General features: G+C 41.0%; 1 protein-coding gene across 1 annotated transcript in view; it reads right to left on the bottom strand.

Annotated features, from left to right (window-relative positions):
- Utp6 (UTP6 small subunit processome component) overlaps positions 1-17,320 on the bottom strand; it is a 28,257-nt gene that overhangs the window by 5,905 nt on the left and 5,032 nt on the right. Inside the window, exons 5-17 of the mRNA XM_055620497.1 lie at positions 16,973-17,020; positions 16,229-16,292; positions 14,641-14,759; positions 12,034-12,111; positions 9,825-9,906; positions 8,634-8,715; positions 6,817-7,001; positions 5,002-5,081; positions 4,542-4,619; positions 2,295-2,474; positions 1,117-1,197; positions 856-965; positions 113-179 (exon numbers count right to left, since the gene is read on the bottom strand). Of these exons, the coding sequence (XP_055476472.1) occupies positions 113-179; positions 856-965; positions 1,117-1,197; positions 2,295-2,474; positions 4,542-4,619; positions 5,002-5,081; positions 6,817-7,001; positions 8,634-8,715; positions 9,825-9,906; positions 12,034-12,111; positions 14,641-14,759; positions 16,229-16,292; positions 16,973-17,020 (1,254 nt within the window). The remainder of the gene's footprint in view (positions 1-112; positions 180-855; positions 966-1,116; positions 1,198-2,294; positions 2,475-4,541; positions 4,620-5,001; positions 5,082-6,816; positions 7,002-8,633; positions 8,716-9,824; positions 9,907-12,033; positions 12,112-14,640; positions 14,760-16,228; positions 16,293-16,972; positions 17,021-17,320) is intronic.

Consider the following 17,320-nt stretch of genomic DNA (forward strand, 5'->3'; position numbering starts at 1 on the left):
ATCATCATCATCATCATCATCATCATCATCATCATCATCATCATCATCATACACTGCTCTAATTATGACCACAGAGCCATGTTTCCAGGCAGGAAGTGCTCAGAATACTCACCTGCTCCTTTTCAAACTGCATCATTTTCCTGAAAAACTCAACTGAGAATGGACGGCTTTCCTGTAAACTAAAAAGGAATAGGGAGAACATTAGTTCCCACAGTGAGCAGAAAGCCTTCTATTACCTATAAACATGAATAAAGAACCAGGTTTTGCTTCCACAACAAGTCAGCAGCAATCTCAGACAAAACAGGATCTGATGGAGTCATTCCCATGCCTCAACTTAGAGCGACTGACCCTTCACCTCTCCTAACTTAGTCTCTTGGGGTTACAAGAATGTAAGGCTCCACACATCTGCTTTAAACGAGTGCTGCTATGAACTTTTACTAGCGAGGCTATAACTTTTACTATCAGGCTGTCTGATGCTCAGCAACTCTATTCAAAACTCGGATGACAGCGCAGTGTTAACTACATAAGAAGCAAGTCTTAAGATGATGTACTAGGCTGGAGATACAGCCCTAGTGGTATAGCCCTTGCCCAGGTACAAGGCCCTGGGCTCAATCCCGACTGCTTTCAAAAGAGATGATCTGCTAACAGAGCTGCTTGTGGTCATGACACAATTACAGTCATCAATGACAGTGCGCTCTCATTTTCCCCATGTTTGAACTGAAGTGTGCAAAACCAGAAAAAGGAAATACATTTTGAAAGTTTCTCAGATTAACACTTCAGACACTATTTGTAACCCACAAAATCTGGGTTTGAGGGGCTGAGTATGGGCAAAAAGACCTGAATAACTATGAGTACCTTTTGAACACTGCTTTGGCCTTTTTGTAGCCACCACTTCGATATGCCCAATCCAGGTATTTCTCCTTCAGAGTTACTGAACTGGCACCAGTGACAGCCAAAATAGCTTTCTACATTTAAAAGAAAAAAAACAAAAACAAGCTCTGTAAAGGAACTTAGAACAAAAGACATTACCAAGACCCACCCCAAGCCACTAAGTAGTGACTTAGGATATGAAATAGCATTTCTTACACCACAAGGGACAGAAGAGGGAGTCTGTACCTTAAAGACTGCTTCAGTGTCCTCTTGGCTTTTAGCATTTTCACTCCATTCTGCCCAAGAAATCCACAAGGGCAGACAAACCTGTTCACAACAACAAAACTGTTAGATGTGAAAACTCATCACTGTAAAGTCAGGGTCACTGCAGCCCCTAGCCAAATCATCCAGAGCAACACTTTGATAACTTAGTCCCATTCTGATGGGGACTCCTAACTGTGGCCACACCCACTCAGGCCCATGGCTAACCAAGTCACGAGTCTGTGGTCTGGGAGCCTCTACTTAAGAACAGATGGAGGCTGGCCTGCCTGACCTTCCCTGTGTAGAGGCAGATGGCAGAGGGCAATGCTTGTTCCCCACCTTACTCTCTGCAGTACGTTTTCCCACTCACTCATACAAAAGATTCACTGTAAAATAGGATTAGAACATTAGAGTCTAAATTTTTGTGATTGCAAGTTGAATTTTAATCAGATGTGGATGCAAATGAGAATATACTATTAGTATTTTTCATTTATAAGATATTTAAACAGAATAAGAAATCTTACATGATTTAGTAAGCTTGCAAATAAAGGATTAGAAATAGAAGTGATTTTTCTATTCAGTCCCTGAACTGTCACCATGTAACAACAATTATCATTCTAGGGTTTGCTCTTGCTAGACAAGTTTATCACATATGAGCTTTCACTAAAATCTTAAAAGGTTTTCCAAGAAAGGGCTAGAGATATAGCTCAGCTGATAGACTGCTTGCTTACCCTGCAAGAAGCCCTGGGTTCAATCCCCAGCACAACATAAACCAGACATGGTGAAGCATACCTATAATCCCAGCACTCAGGTGGTGGAGGCAGAAGAATCAAAGTTCAAAGTGAAGCTAGCCTGGGCTACATAAGACCCTGTCTTTTAAACACACACACACACACACACACACACACACACACACACACACACACAAACAGTTTCCCAGAAAGAGAAATATGAGGACTCGAGAGCTGGTTCTGTGGTCAAGAGCAGTTGGTGGCAAAGGACCTAAATTCTGATCCCAGAGTCCACATGGAGGCTCACCTCTTCCTCAGACACAGGTGTGGGTCAGACACACGTGAAGGCAAAAACACTACTACACATAAAATAATAAAAATAAATAAATCTTTTTTAAAAAGGAATAAAATATAGAGACACAATTCACAGACCTGGGGTTTGAGGTGTGCAAAGGCTTCTTCAAAATGCGTCGCTATGTCGGGGCTGTTTGAGTCAATGAGCACCTGCAGCCTCGTCTGCCACATTGCTGCAGAATCCTTGAACAATTCCGTCCCAGCTTCTGCCACCTGCAGAGCCTCTTTAAAGAGGTCCTGGCGCAGCAACAAGTCAATCTAAGAAAGACAAAGCACACTGTAAGCACCAGTTGAAAGCAAAATCATATATATAATAGAGACATATAAAGATGATTTATGATATTAATCTCAATAGCCTTCCCACTAGACCTTTTACCACAGCCGCTAAACAGACACAAAGGGCAAGTGGAATTCCTCCCCCTTCCCTGCTTCTTCCCATAAGACTATGAGAAAATCAAAGAAGGCAGCTAAAGAGATAGATGGTTCAGTAGATGCTACAGGGTGCAGGGCCAGGACCAACAGGGCCCACAATGGGAAAGAACCTCAGGAAAGGAAGTATTCAAGCTAAGACTTAAAGAAAATCAGATGCCAGTCAGGTAAACACAGAACCCGGGAAAGAGAAGGCTTGCCAACCAGTTTACACAAGGGGCTAGAGACAGTATAATACAAGAGGAAACAGGAAATTCATGTTTAGCATGATTGCAGGGAGGGATGCCAACAAGATTAGAATAGAAGATGTTTCTGGAAATTCAGGCAGGGATCAAGTTAGGAGTAAATTAAAAAAAAAAAAAAAAAAAAGTGAGTAACTTCCTGATAAGCTAGGGCCAGACAGAAGGAGAGGAGGGCACCCCCTCTCAGTGGACTCAGAAGGGGGCAGGGAGGAGATGAGGGAGGGAGGTGAGAATTGGGAGGGAAAGAGGGAGAGGGCTACAGCTGAGATACAAGTGAATGTATAAAATTATTTAAAAATAAAATTAAATAAATAAATAAAAAGTAACTTTGCCTGAAAAAGTATGGGAAAACCAGAATAATCTTATAATTTTTACTTTTATTTGTGTTTACAACACATGTGTTTGTGAGTGTACACATGTGCATGCTGATACATGCTGATAGTGTGTGTAAGAGAGAGACATAGAGAAGACAGAGGTTAATGTTAGTAGATGTTTTCCACTATTGCCCTCTTTATACGTTTCTGCATGTGTTTATGTGTGTGATGTATGTATATGCATGTTCACATGTATGTGGTTATAAATGTGTTTGCTGGTGCACATACATGTGTGTTTTATCTATATGGATGTCTAAGGCTGATGCTAGCTTCCTCTATAGCTATACACCTTATTCACAGAGGCAGAATCATTGAGGCAGGGTCTCTCAACTAAACCCAGAGCTCCACCAAACAGCTAATCTAATTAGCCAGTTTACTCTGGGAATCCATCTTTACCTTTCACACACTAGAATTCTAGGCTAGGGACCCAAATCCTGGTCCTTAACTTGCACAGCAAACACTTAGCAGCTAACTGAAGAGAAGAACGCTTAGCCCTGCACTTCACATTTTGAGATTGTGTTTCTCACTGAACCTAGAGCTCACCTATCTAGCTGAAGAGATGAGCTCCAGGGACTCTGCCTCCCTGCACTCTGCTAATACTGCAAAAAGACAGGGGAGTAAAGAAAAGGAAAGGGAGGGAGGAGAGATGAGAATGAGAAAAGGATAGAAAGGTAGTTGAGAAGGAAAAAGTGGGAGGTAGAAGGGAGGGAACCCAGGAAGAAAGAGAAGGGAAAGGGAAGAGGAAGGGGAAGGGAAGGGAGAAGAGGGCTGGAGAGGTGATCTGCAGAGGACTCAGGTTCAATTCTCAGCACCCAGATGGCAGCTAACAACCATCCATAACTCCATTCAGTTCCAGGAGATCCAAAACCTTCTGTTCTGCTAGACTGCACACACACACACACACACACAAACACACACACATATATGTAAAACATTCATGCACATGAAACAAAAATAGACCCTTAAAAAAAAAAAAATGGGTGGTGGTGGTGCACTCCTCTAATCCCAGCACTCGAAAGGAAGAGACAGGCAGATCTCTGTGAGTTCCAATACAACCAGAGATAGACAGAGAAGCCCTATCTCAAAAAAAAAGGAGGGTGGGGAGGGAAGAGCAGGATATGGAAGAGAAGAAAAGAAACATGAAGGGAAGAAAAAAGGAAGAGGGGAAAGGGAATGCCAAATAGGTTCATTCTGATTTTTTTGTTCTGGTGTCATATATTTTAAACCAGAATAAAGTACATGGAACAGGCAGTGAGTGTGCTTTCTATGGTCTTCCTTACCCACTGCTTGTACTGGACTTCAGAAAGGAGCTTCAGGTCATGGGCCTTCCTGAATGCAAGCATGGTTCTTTCCAGCCTCTGAAATGAGAAACATCTGTCAGGCCATAAACAGATTCCAGCAGGTCCTCTGCACTGAACTGGGCAAAAGTGATTTTACACATTTCTGAGAATCCAGAGATGGGACTGAGTTCTGAACGGGTATCACTCATGATGAGATGAGCTGAGCTAAGCGCCTGAGCCTGGCACCGTCCAATCAGCAGCAAGCCCTCCCTGCTTTATCTATCCAGGATAAGGGTAAAACAGACTAGATCTTCTTGATGACAGGTCACCCACAAGCAAAAAGCAAGTGATTAAGCCCAAAATTCTGACAGCTGGACTACACCCCAAAAGAACTCTGTCCTTCTCTACAAAGTAGGCACTTTCTAACCACTCACTGAGGCTCTGCAACGTAAATCCTTACCTGGCCTCTGAGGGGCACACTACTGGTCTTCTTAGAAAACCTTTCCAAGCAAAAGTTGATGTAACACTTCCACATGGCCTCTGAAAAAGTCAAGCATCAATTAGGTTACCAGTCCTCTCAGTTCAAAGATCTTACTTCCAAGGGGACACTCCTCTAAAGAAAGTTTAAATTGGGAGCTGAAGATTCCCCAGTTGCTCTTCCAGAGGACCTGAGTTAGGATCCTATCATCCAAACTGGGTGGCTCACAACCACCTGTAACTCCAGCTCCAAGGGATCTTTGGGCTTCTTTGGGTACCAGCCTACGTGATATTGTTCACTCACAGGGGCAAACACACACATATATAAAACAAAAACAATAAAAATAAACTGTTTTAAAAACAAAGTTTAAATTAGCCTGGTTAAAAAAAAACAAAAAACATAAAACAAAAAAAAACGTTACCCCCATTGTATCAAATCAAATATATCAGATATTGGAGAAGAGCAATTGAGCAATGATATGAATTCAAAATCCTTGTCTTTAAAAAAAAAAAAAATCCCTGTCTATCTCCACTGCCTTTATTCTCCAATATTTCCAAACAAAAATGCAATCGCTAATGAAAGATAAAGGATAAAGCCCAATGTAGTGACTCATCCCTTTAATCTCAGCACTCAGGAGGAAGAGGCAGGCACATCTCTGAGAGTTCAAGGTCAGCCTCGTCTCCTCGTAGGCAAGCCAATGCTACATAGTTAGACCCTGTCTCCAAAGAAAAAAGATAATACAATCTTCTGAATTACAATTTCTTGGAGTTTGGTGGGAGTTGGCTTGCTTTCTTTTGTTTTGTTTCCAAGACAGGGTTTCAGGCAGCCAGAGTGGCCTCAATCTCACCATCTAGCTAAGGATAACCTTGAACTCCAGATTCTCCTCCTGCCTTTACCTCCAAGGTATTGACATTATAAGTATGCACCACCAGTTGCAGTTTATTGAAGTACTGGGAATCAAACCCAGGACTTCATGTTGTACAAAGGCTCTTTCCTAATGAGCTACATTCTAACTTGTACCTAAGTATTATTTCTGCCAAAAAAAAAAAAAAAAAAAAGAACATAAATACCTCTATTACTGAAGAAGTTCATGAAAGCTCTAGCATACACCTGTAATTCTAGCTTGCAGGAGGCAGAGACAGGTGGATCAGCAGTTCAAAGCCAGCCTACATTACATAAACTCTCATCATGAAAAACTCTAGCTTTTCACCATCACATAAAGACCAACTGGAAAGAGGCCTATAGGGCTAAGTATATACAGCTCAGCTGGTAGAGTGCTTGTCTAGCAGGCATGAGGTACCACACATACTGGTCCAGAAGTTCAAGGTCATCATGGCCTGTGCAGTGAATTGAGGCCAGCCTAGGATACATGACATCCTGTCTCAAAAAAGAAAAGGGGGGGTATAAAGTGGCTGGCAAGACAGCTGAACACATAAAGGCTCCTGATGCCAAGCCTGATGCCATCCGTCACCTTCCTAGTTAGGACCACATATAAGAACACACTCCAGTGAGTTGTCCCCTGACTACCATGTGTATGCTGTGGCATGTAACTCACAGACACAGTAAGGGAAGAAAAAGGAAGCCAGGCACACTGTACCCTGTCCCATACAGAGGTGCATCTTCCTGTTCTTCTCCTCCACTGCATGAAATCAGGGCACACGCTTGCCGGGTAAGCGCCCTACCACTGAGCTATATTACACCCCCAATCCTCTATACAGACTTCCCATTCCAAGTTAAGTGTTCACAACGAGAACGTCAGCTTCACGGCCACGCTCCCCTCCCACAAGACAGACTCACCTGTGGGCAGAGTCTTCACTGCCTCTTCATACACCGCACAGCACCTCTCCTCCCTGCGGCCCACCTCCACTGCTTTGGCTTGTTTCGATACCGGCTGCTCTTCACCTGGCTGAGACTCAATCTCTAGTTCTCGCCGTGCCACATAATCCCAAGTGAGTGGGTCATCAGTGTGCAGAGCTTGAAGGCTGAAAATTGCAGCTTACTGGCACCTGCCCCGAGTTAAGAAACTAATTCGAGAATAACAAAGTTCCTACGCAGAACACCATTTCACAGCCGCAATATCACGAGTCATTTGCTAGCAGGCTTTCCAGAATGACTTAATGAACAGACTTATCAGTGGTACAGTGTTGTTATATATCAATTGGATCTCAAAATGTTTCAGGCATCATTTACAGATGTTAGCTTTTAATTGGACATGGTGGTACAAGCTTGTATTCCCAGCATTCAGAAACCTGAGGCAAAATGATTCCCACAAATTCAAGCCCAGCCTAGTGAGTTCCAGATCCTGTTTTTAAAAATAAATAAACAGCAGGGCAGTAGCAGTGCATGCCTTTAATTCCAGCACTCAGTAGACAGATGCAGGCTGATCTCTGAGTTCGAGGCCAGCCTGGTCTACTGAGTTCCAGGACAGCCAGGGCTACACAGAGAAACCCTGTCTCCAAACCTCTCTCCCAAAATAAGATAAAATAAAAATAAACAAAAAACTAACAAATATTAACTTTAAAATTATTATACTCTCCAAATCAAATCAGTAGTTGTCTGTGGATATAAAAGCCTCCATGAGCCCTGCATGAACTCTTGAATTCTTATGACAGAAGCAGAGAAAAAGCACAACTTAATCCTCTACTGAAACCCCAAAGACACCCAAAGAACAAACTGATGCACGTTCTAGCTCGTCTCCTACGACATCAAGAAATGGATCCCAGGAACAGAGGTGCCTAATAGAGCACTCTGCAGTGGTTTCAGTGAGAAACATCCCCACCAAGGGCCTTGGATTATTTCCAGTTTGTGGCACTATTTGGGGAGGTTATAGTCTTTAGAAAGCACAGCCTTGCTGGAGAAAGGACATCACGGGGGACAGGGTTTGTGGGTTTATAGACATACTCTACTTCCTGCTTACTCGACCTGCTTCCTGTGCGCAGGTAAAGATGTCATCAGTCAACTTCCTGCTTATACACCATTATGAACTCCAGCCTTCTGGAACCATAAGCCAAAAACAAAAACAAACAAACAAAAAAAAAAAAAAAAAAAAACCCTCTTTCTTCTGTAAGTTGTTTTCGGTAATGGTATTTCATCACAGCACAAAAACTAACTAAGATACACAAATAATTCTTAAATACCAGAATCAAACACTGCAGATTAAATATCGACAGCATTTAGCTATAAAAAGTTATGACTACAACTCTGATTTTGCAGAAAAAAAGAATGTGTATTGATAAGTTGGCAGGATATGTTTGTAAGATGTATCCTATTTCTGAAACAAAGCCAATTATGTCAGTCAAAGAACCACTGCAGGAATATATATTTTCTATTCATAATATAACATAATTTTTCCGAAAGTGTATAAAGGATATTATTATTAGTATTATTATATTTTGTTTTGTTTTTGCTTTTTGTGACAGGTTTTCTCCTTGGCTGTCTTGGGACTCACTCTGTAGACCAGGCTGGCCTTAAACTCAGAGATCCGCCTACCTCTGCCTCCCAAGTGCTGAAATTAAAGGCATGCACCAACACTTCTAGGTGTATATTATTTTTCACTTCTCCCCAGCCTCAAATATTATTCAGAAGACATGTTCGCCTTACCATGTTTTACTTACTCATCATAAATTTCTTTTTGCAAATCTTTCGCAAAATCAAATAGTTGTGCAATTGAGAGAAGTGACACATGGAATTCTGCACCTAAAATTTAAAAATCAAGGGGAGAGGAAGGTTTGCTGTTAAATTGAAAAGACATTTTACTCTCCAAGTTTCGTTTTCTTTATGTATTAGAGTTGGTCTTCAGGGGTTTTGTCTTTTGCTTTGAGACAGGGCTTCACTGTATATATATATAGCCATGGCTGGCTCCTACTCCTTCCCTGACCTCTCATGGTATAAACCCAGGGCCTTGTGCATGCTGTGCAGGTACTCTATCACTGAGCTACAAGCCCCATCACTGACTGGCCTCCAATTCATGATCCTCCTGTCTCAGCAGGTGGTAGATGACACTATATCAAGCTCTGTTTTGTTTTCCTGGTGCTGGATCAAACCCATGATCCTATGCATAATGTACACTGAGCTATGCTCAGAGTTAGAATTGGTAGGCTTCTCACAGTGACTTTTTTAACAGAACAAAGAAGAAAGGAAATATTATCCTATATCCCCACCACATAAACAAAGACATTAGTATTTTAAAATATTTCCAACTACTCTTAAATTTCATAAAAAGGACATAAGGTAAAAATACTATCTATACTCTTTTATCTATCTATCTATCTATCTATCTATCTATCTATCTATCTATCTATCTATCTATTTTTATATGCACTGGTGTTTTGTCTACATGTGTAAGGGGGTCGGGTCCCCTGGAACAGGAGTTATAGACATTTGTGAGCTGCAATGTGGGTGCTGAGAATTGAACCCAGTTCCTTCGGAAAAGCAGACAGTGCTCTTAACTGCTGAGCCATCTCTTCAGCCCCCACTTTTTTAAATTTTTCGTTTGTTTTTCAGGAGAGGGTTTCGTCCTGGACTCACTTTGTTGGCTGGCCTCGAGCTCACATTGGTCCGCCTGCCTCTGCCTCCACCTCCCCGATGCAGAGATTCTACATGCACACCACCACGCCTATCTTTTTCATCTATTCCTTTTCAACTCATCCCAATGAGTATTCAACAAAATCTTATTGCAATTTCCAGTGATAGCTCAGAAGGAAGATTTTTCTGAAGATACAGAACACTCTGCCTAAAAGTTAAGTCTTTCTCATCACAAACAGAACACTACCAAAAACAAGTATCAGTACCCAGAGAGTATTTACCTTTAATCTTGCTTATAGAATTTTTGTAAATGATCCGTGCCAGCTCGCCTTTAAGGACTTCTTCAGGATGATCAAAATTCCCCTACAAAGTGTTACATCAACCATAACTGAAAATGCAGTACCAGGAAGTACCAAAAAAAAAAAAAAAAAAAAAAAAAGAAAAAAAACAAACCAAAAAAAAAACAAAAAAAAAAAAAAAAAAAAAAGATGGAAATGAACAGTCCTAGACTACTAGCACCACAGAACCTGTGACAAATCACAATTCCAAGGCTAGTTCCCTCACTTATAAAGTATGCAGCTTGAGCAACACTGATCATCCAACTGTTTCTCTTAGACTTTTTAAGCCATGTAATCTTAGCCTCACTCTCCATTTAGACCAGAACAGATCAGGTTATACATGCCTTGATTATACTTCTGTATAGTATTTTATTTAAATTAAAAAAAAAAAATTCTGAGGGCTGGAGAAATGGCTCAGTTGATAAAGAGCTTGCCACAGAAGTATAAGGACCCAAGTTTGTATCCCCAGTACTCATACGAAAAGCCAAGTGTGGTGGCACACACCTGTAATCCTAGTGCTAAGGAAGAGATGGATCAATAGGGTCTACTGGCCATCCAGTCTGATCAAACCGGTGAGTTCCATGTTCAGTGAGACCCCTATCTCAAAAAATAACATGGAAAGGACCAATGAAAGAGTTTAAATGGTAAAAGCACTTGCCACCAATGCTTATGACAATTCAGTCTCTGGAACTCATATAGTAGGAAAAAACCAACTCCCACAAGTTGTCCCCTGACCACATACACACATACTGCAGTGCCTATGTGCTCTCCCCAAAAACACACATACAAACACACGAATGAAAGTGTCTTATGTCCAGACACAGTTTAATCCCAGCACTCAGAAGGCAGAGGCAGGGGGTCTCTATGAGTTTAAGGCCAGCCTGTATCCCCTGACCTCCACATGTACACTGTGGAACATAAATAAATAAAAATACAAGATAAAGCCAGGCACAGTGGCGCACATCTGTAATCCCAGCACTTGTGGAGGCAGAGATAGGCAGATCTCTGTGAGTTCTAGGCCAGCCTGGTCTTTGTAAATGAGTCCAGGACAGCTGATGTTACACAGAGAAACCCTGTCTCAAAAATAATGAATGAATAAATGAAAAGATAAATAGGAACTGATGAGATGGCTCAGTGAGTAAAGGTACCTGCTGCCAACCTGACCACCAGAGATGGATCCCCAGGGCCCACGTGATGAAAGGAGAGACCCAACATCTGCAAGCTGTCCTCTGGCCTCCACACACACACGGCATGTGCCTCCCTCCACACAATATTCTTCTTTTGTTTTTCTAGACAAGGTTTCTCTGCGTAGCCCTGGCTGTCCTGGAACTCACTCTGTAGACCAGGCTGGCCTTGAACTCACAGAGATCTGCCTGCCTCTGCCTCCCAGGTTCTGCGATTAAAGGCGTGCACCACCACCATCTGGCCCAAAACAATATTCTTAAATGTAATTAAAAAATAAAATATAAGGAGGAGATGCAATTGAGGGAATACAAATCAGCCTTTTAGCTACCACATACACACACATGCATTTTCACACTCCCTCACACACAAACATATAAACATATCCCACACATGCATACCCCACCTACACACAAAGTTCTAAGCTGAAAACACAGTAAGATTACAGCAAGTTCTTTTGTTGCTGTTTTAGTTTTGTTGTTTTATCTTTTGAAGACAGAGTCTTGTTTTGTTTCAGAAACTCACAATCCTTCTGGTTCAGCTTTGTAAATGCTGGGATTAAAGATATGCCTCAAGATACCAACTCTAAAATTTAAAGCTTTTTCTTTACAGTTATTCCATCACATTACAAATTATATAAAAAGAAAAGAGCCAGGAATGGTGATGCACTCCTGTAATCTCACCTCCGAGAAGACTGAGGCAGGAGATCAAGAGTTCTAGGTTTGAGCCAGCAAGATGGCTCAGTGGGAAAAATAGTGGAAAGAGAGAATCAATTCCCCCAAGCTGTCCTCTGACCTCCACATAGCACCATGATACACACTCAAAATGTAATTTTAAAAATTAAATTGCAAATTCATCTGAAAGTAAAAAATGTAACATTAAATTGGAAGGAAAAATATATTTCAAAAACATTCTTTTATTTGTAAGGAGGCTCAAAAGACTAACAACTGACAATACATTAGGCTCTTACCATATCCATGGCAGCTTTTTCAAATTCTTGCTTTTCTTTTCTCAGTTTCTCAGCATGCATCAACTCCATCCTAAAGTACTAAAAGAAGAAAATAATGACCTAAAAGTTCTTAGAGATGCTTTGTAAATTAAAAATATTCAAGACGATTTCTTAAAAAAAAAAAAAAAAAAAAAAAACATTAGTATCAGATACAAGAAAATGAGGGAGCCATATTTTACTTTGGAATGAAAATAGCTGATATGAAAATGAGACTACTGAAAGAGGGCTGGAAAGATGGCTCAGCAGTTAATAGCACTGGCTGCTCTTCCAAAGGACCCAAATTCAATTTCCAGCACCCACATGGGAGCTTACAACTGTCTGTAACTACAGATCCAGGGGACCCAACAACCATACACAGACATATATGGAGGGAAAGCACCAATATACACCTTAAAAAGGAAAAAAAAAAAGAAAAAGAAAAAGGAAAAAAATCATTTGACATGTAATCTAAATGTAAGAGTCAAAAAACTTAATGGAAGTTTCTGAAAATGATTTTATTTAATCTCATCCATATATGGTAAAAAGTGTCCATGAAGGCTGAGTGAATAATCCAGATTTCTATGCCATTTAACAACAAAGAAGCAGAGCCGTATGAGAATATGTTTACTAAACAAAACCTCTCATTTCCTTAGGGCGGTGGTTGGAATGAGAATGGCCCCCACAAGTTCACGCATTTGAATGTGTGGTGTCCAATTGGTGGACTGTTAGGAAAAGATTAGGAAGTGTGTCCTTGTTGAAGGAGGTGTGTCCTTAGAGTGGGCTTTGAGGTTTCAAAAACACACACCGTTCCTAACTGGCATGTTCTCTCTGTGCTTCATGTTTGTGGAGCAGATATAAGCTCTCAGCTGCTATTCCAGCACCATGCTCACCTTCCCTGTTGCCATGGTCTATGCAATGATAGTCATGGACTTTAACCCTCTGCAACCATGAGCCCCTATATTAAATGCCTTTTTCTTTATTTTTTTTTTAAGATTTATTTATTTATTATTTATATATTATTCTGCCTGCAAACCAGAAGAAAGCACTAGATCTCAGTATAGATGGTTATGAGCCACCATGTGGTTGCTGGGAACTGAACTCAGGACCTTGGGAAGAACAGCCAGTGTTCTTCATCTCTGATCCATCTCTCCAGCCCTTAAATGCCTTTTTATACATTCCCTTGGTCATGGTATTTTGTTGGGATAATAAAAAGGTAACTGCAGGCAGGGTGTGGTGGCTCATGCCTTTGTTCCTAGCCCTTGGGAAGCACAGGCCAGCCTGATCTACATATTGAGTTGCAGGATGGCCAGGGCTATGTAGAGAAAACCTATCTCAAAAAAAAAAAAAAAAGAGAAAAAGAAATGTAACTAGGACACGTAGTCTCACAAAATAATAGCCACTAGATAGATCACGAATACCAAGATCCAGGAAAGTACCAATACATATATACACATGTGGCTCCAAAATATCAACCTTTTGCATCCACATGCACACACTCATGTGAGCAGGCATACACATACATGCGCGCACACACACACATACTATTAATAATTTCATTTTTAAAAATTAGTCATGCTGCCAGGTGTGGTGGCACACTCCTTTAACCCCAGCACTTGGGAGGCTGAGACAGGTGGATTTGAGTGTGAGGCCAGCTAGGGCTTCACAGAGAAACCCTGTCTCAAAAACAAGCAGACAAAAAAAGTCCTATTTGGGCTGGAGAGAGGGCTCAACAGTTTATACTGTTGAGAGGACCAGCTTCGATTCTCAGCACCCATATAAGGCTGCTCACAATACCTGTAGCTCCAGTTGCAGGGTATCCACATCTCTGGTCTCCTCAGACACCAGGCATGTAAGGGTACTCATGCTTATATGCAGGCACAGCTTTCATACACATAATAAAACAGCGGAACATAATGGCACATGCCTTTAATCCTAGGACTTGGAAGGCAAAGGCAGGCTTATCTTTCTGAGTTTGAGGCCAGCCTGGTCTATACAGAGAATTTTAGGATAGCCAAGACTACATACCATGTCTGTACTTCAAAAGTGAAGAAAAAAAATTTGAATTAACATATTTTAATGTTACTCTACTTATTTTGTTTTTATTTAATTATATCTTATGTGTATGGATGTTTTGCCTACATGTATGTCTGTGCACCACCTTGTACTCTTGCAAGTAAAAACAGAGTGCCAGATCCCCTGCAGTGCCAGATGATGATTCTGAGCCAACATGTTGGTGATGGGAACTGAACCCGGATCCTTGAAAAAAATCAGCCAGTGCTGGTAATTGCTGAATCATCTCTCCAGCCCCTCTACTATTTTTAAAAGTAGCAACAAAATTTTCAAAACCACAATTACCCATGAGAAAAAAAAAGTACACAGAAAGGGAGCCTATAACTTCATTTTACGCAGTATTTGTTCTCTATGTATCATGGAGAAACCCCTCTCATTTTAAGTATCACTCACATTCTATATGTACCATATAGATAACGCTTTCTTATTCTGTCACTCACATTCTATGTGTCATAGATAACGCTGTCTCATTCTGTGTCATAGATACCGCTCTCTCATTCTATGCACCCAAATACTCACTTCTTGATAGAGTTTTGGGCACTCAGGATGAAAACGCAGAGCCCGAAGAAATAACTGCCTGGCACTTTCTGAAGATAAGCGATCTTCCATTTCCCATTTGGCTGCCATAATCCACAAAGCTATAAGAAAAAAAAAAAATCACTTACTTTCAGTAAATTAGACTATGCTCCAATTTTAATACTTAATGAATTACTTGCTAATCTTACCAAAGGAAAAAGAGGGAGTTTCCAATGTTAAATTAGGCAACTCAGCTGGGCACAATGGCACATGCCTGTAATCCTGATCCATACAGAGGCAGAGGCAGATGGCTCTCTGTAAGTTTGAGGCCAGCCTGGTCTACAGAGTGAAGACAGCTAAGCACAGAGAAAACCTGTCTCAAAACAAACAAAAAAGTTTGGCAACTCTACCTAAAGCTAGAAAAAAGGGCTAGTGAACTCTACATAATGTGCCATGGCATGCATGCCCACACACGGTCACACATACAGAAAATAAATAATGTTCTTTTTCAAAGTTTCAATTAGAGAGGGCTAAAAATAACTCAGCAAGAAAACATTTGCCTAAAATGTACAAAGCCCTGGATTTGGTCATCACTACTGCAAAAAGCAAGACTGCTTTTGGTAAAAATGATCCCTGGTTGGTAATCTGGACGTGTCAGAAATGGTGGCAAGCTGTTGCTTTTAGTTTTCTTGAGCAAGTGACTCCTGAAATTGGGCATGGATGACGTTTCCAGAATCTCTTGCACCCATGGGTTACCAAAGTAGTTCCAAAACCAACTCATGTGATCCCTCCAGAAACCTCAATGTAGGAATCACACTGACTTTAGGGACTGTAGAAATAGCCTGCAGCCAAGCAAGGTGACACACACTTGTGATCCCAGCACTTGGGAAAGCAGAGGCAGGCAGATCTCTGTGAATTTAAGGCCAGTTTGGTCTACAAAGCAAGACCAGGACAACCAAGACTACACAAAGAAACCCTCTCTCAAAAAGCAAAAAAAAAAAAAAACAAAAAAAAAAAAAAACCAAACCAAGTTCACACCTTATTTATGGCAGTCAGTCTTATAAATCTACGTCAATGTCTTTTCCTTTTAACTTTTGAAATCACTCAGAACCTACTGCCTCCAAATAAAATGCACCTTACAGAGCCAGCAAGATTATTTTCTATCAGCTAAAAATAAATATCATCGGGCTGGGGAGATGGCTCAGTGGTTAAGAGCACTGCTCTTTTAGGGGACCGAGGTTCAAATCCCAGCACCCACATGCAGATCACAACTGTCTATAACCCCTGTTCCAGAGGATCTGACACCTCACACAAACATACAGACAGACAAAACACCAATGTACTATTAAATAAAAATACATAAATCTTAAGAAAAGAAACAAGATCTACCATCCCTCCTGTCCACAAATGCAACACCTGGCACAGGGACCAGAGGGAGACAGCCAGCAGGGATAGATAAACTAAGATACAGCAAGCTGTCTAAGCTCAAGTCCTCCAAATAATTTCTGGAGTTCATCAAGCACAGTAAATTCCAAAATGGCCTGGCTTTGAATAAAATGTAGAAAAATGACCGCTGAAGATTTTATCATACCTGGTTTGTTTGAATGAATGGCAAGCATGGCAGAGAATATCTTGCTAAGATGAGTTTTGGTACCCTGTAAAAGAGAGAAAAAACATTGTACTTCCTGCGCAGAGAAATAATTGCAATTCATCTGTAAGCAATATTATCTCTTACTAACTATAAAATCCAATGGAAAAGCCAGACATGGTGGCTCATGCCTTACACTCAACACTTGGGAGGCAGAGACAAATGGAGCATTGTATGTTCAAGACCAGCCTGGTCTACATGGCAAGTTCCAGGCCAGTTGGAACTACATAGTGAGACAGACAGACAGACACACAACCCCAAGAAAGATCTGCTATTGCTAGAGACTAAAAACAAAAAGACATAGTCATGCTTTTTATATCTAAACTATTAAACATAAACAATCTAGCCTCTGTTTGTTTGGTTTGGTTTTTCCAGACAGGATTTCTCTGTGTAGCCTGCCTGTCCTAGACTCATTTTCTGAAAAGGCTGGCCTAGAACTCAGAGAACTGCTGCTTCTGCCTCCCAAGAGCTAGAATTACAGGTGTGCACCACCACTGACTTAGAATCATTTACGTGGTCAGATATAGAAATGTGATGCTGGGGCCCAGCTTCTCTGTCTCCCTGTGTTCTTTCTCCTGTTGTTAATCTTACACATCCTGAAAAACATGGGAGTTTAGTAAACATAGAATGAAACTTAAGAGGGAGATTACAGACAGAAAAGAGGAAGCTACAGGCAACTTTACTTACCCATTTCTTACAAAAAACTATGTAGGAGAGCCAAAGTTGAACGTCATCCTGGAAGAAAAGCACAAGATAAGCTACTTGAATTTCCTCGTTATAATGCATTAGTGCACATGAGTGGAGACAGGAATGTGCCACCCACTCTTCATCTATAAGCACCTTCCTCACTGAAACACAGATCTCTTCCCCATGAAACTCTCCACTCCCACAATATGGTTCCAAGACAAAATTTCTACCTATCTAACTGGTCCTTTGCATTCTAAAGGCTTCTCAAACCAAGTAAAGAAACCCAAACCCTTACATTCTCATCTAATGTGCTTCTCAAACATATATCAGTCCCCATCAAAACTAAAC

Source organism: Psammomys obesus, unplaced genomic scaffold (genome assembly GCF_907164565.1).
Source record: "Psammomys obesus unplaced genomic scaffold, mPsaObe1.curated_primary_1811, whole genome shotgun sequence".
NCBI classification, from domain to species: domain Eukaryota; kingdom Metazoa; phylum Chordata; class Mammalia; order Rodentia; family Muridae; genus Psammomys; species Psammomys obesus.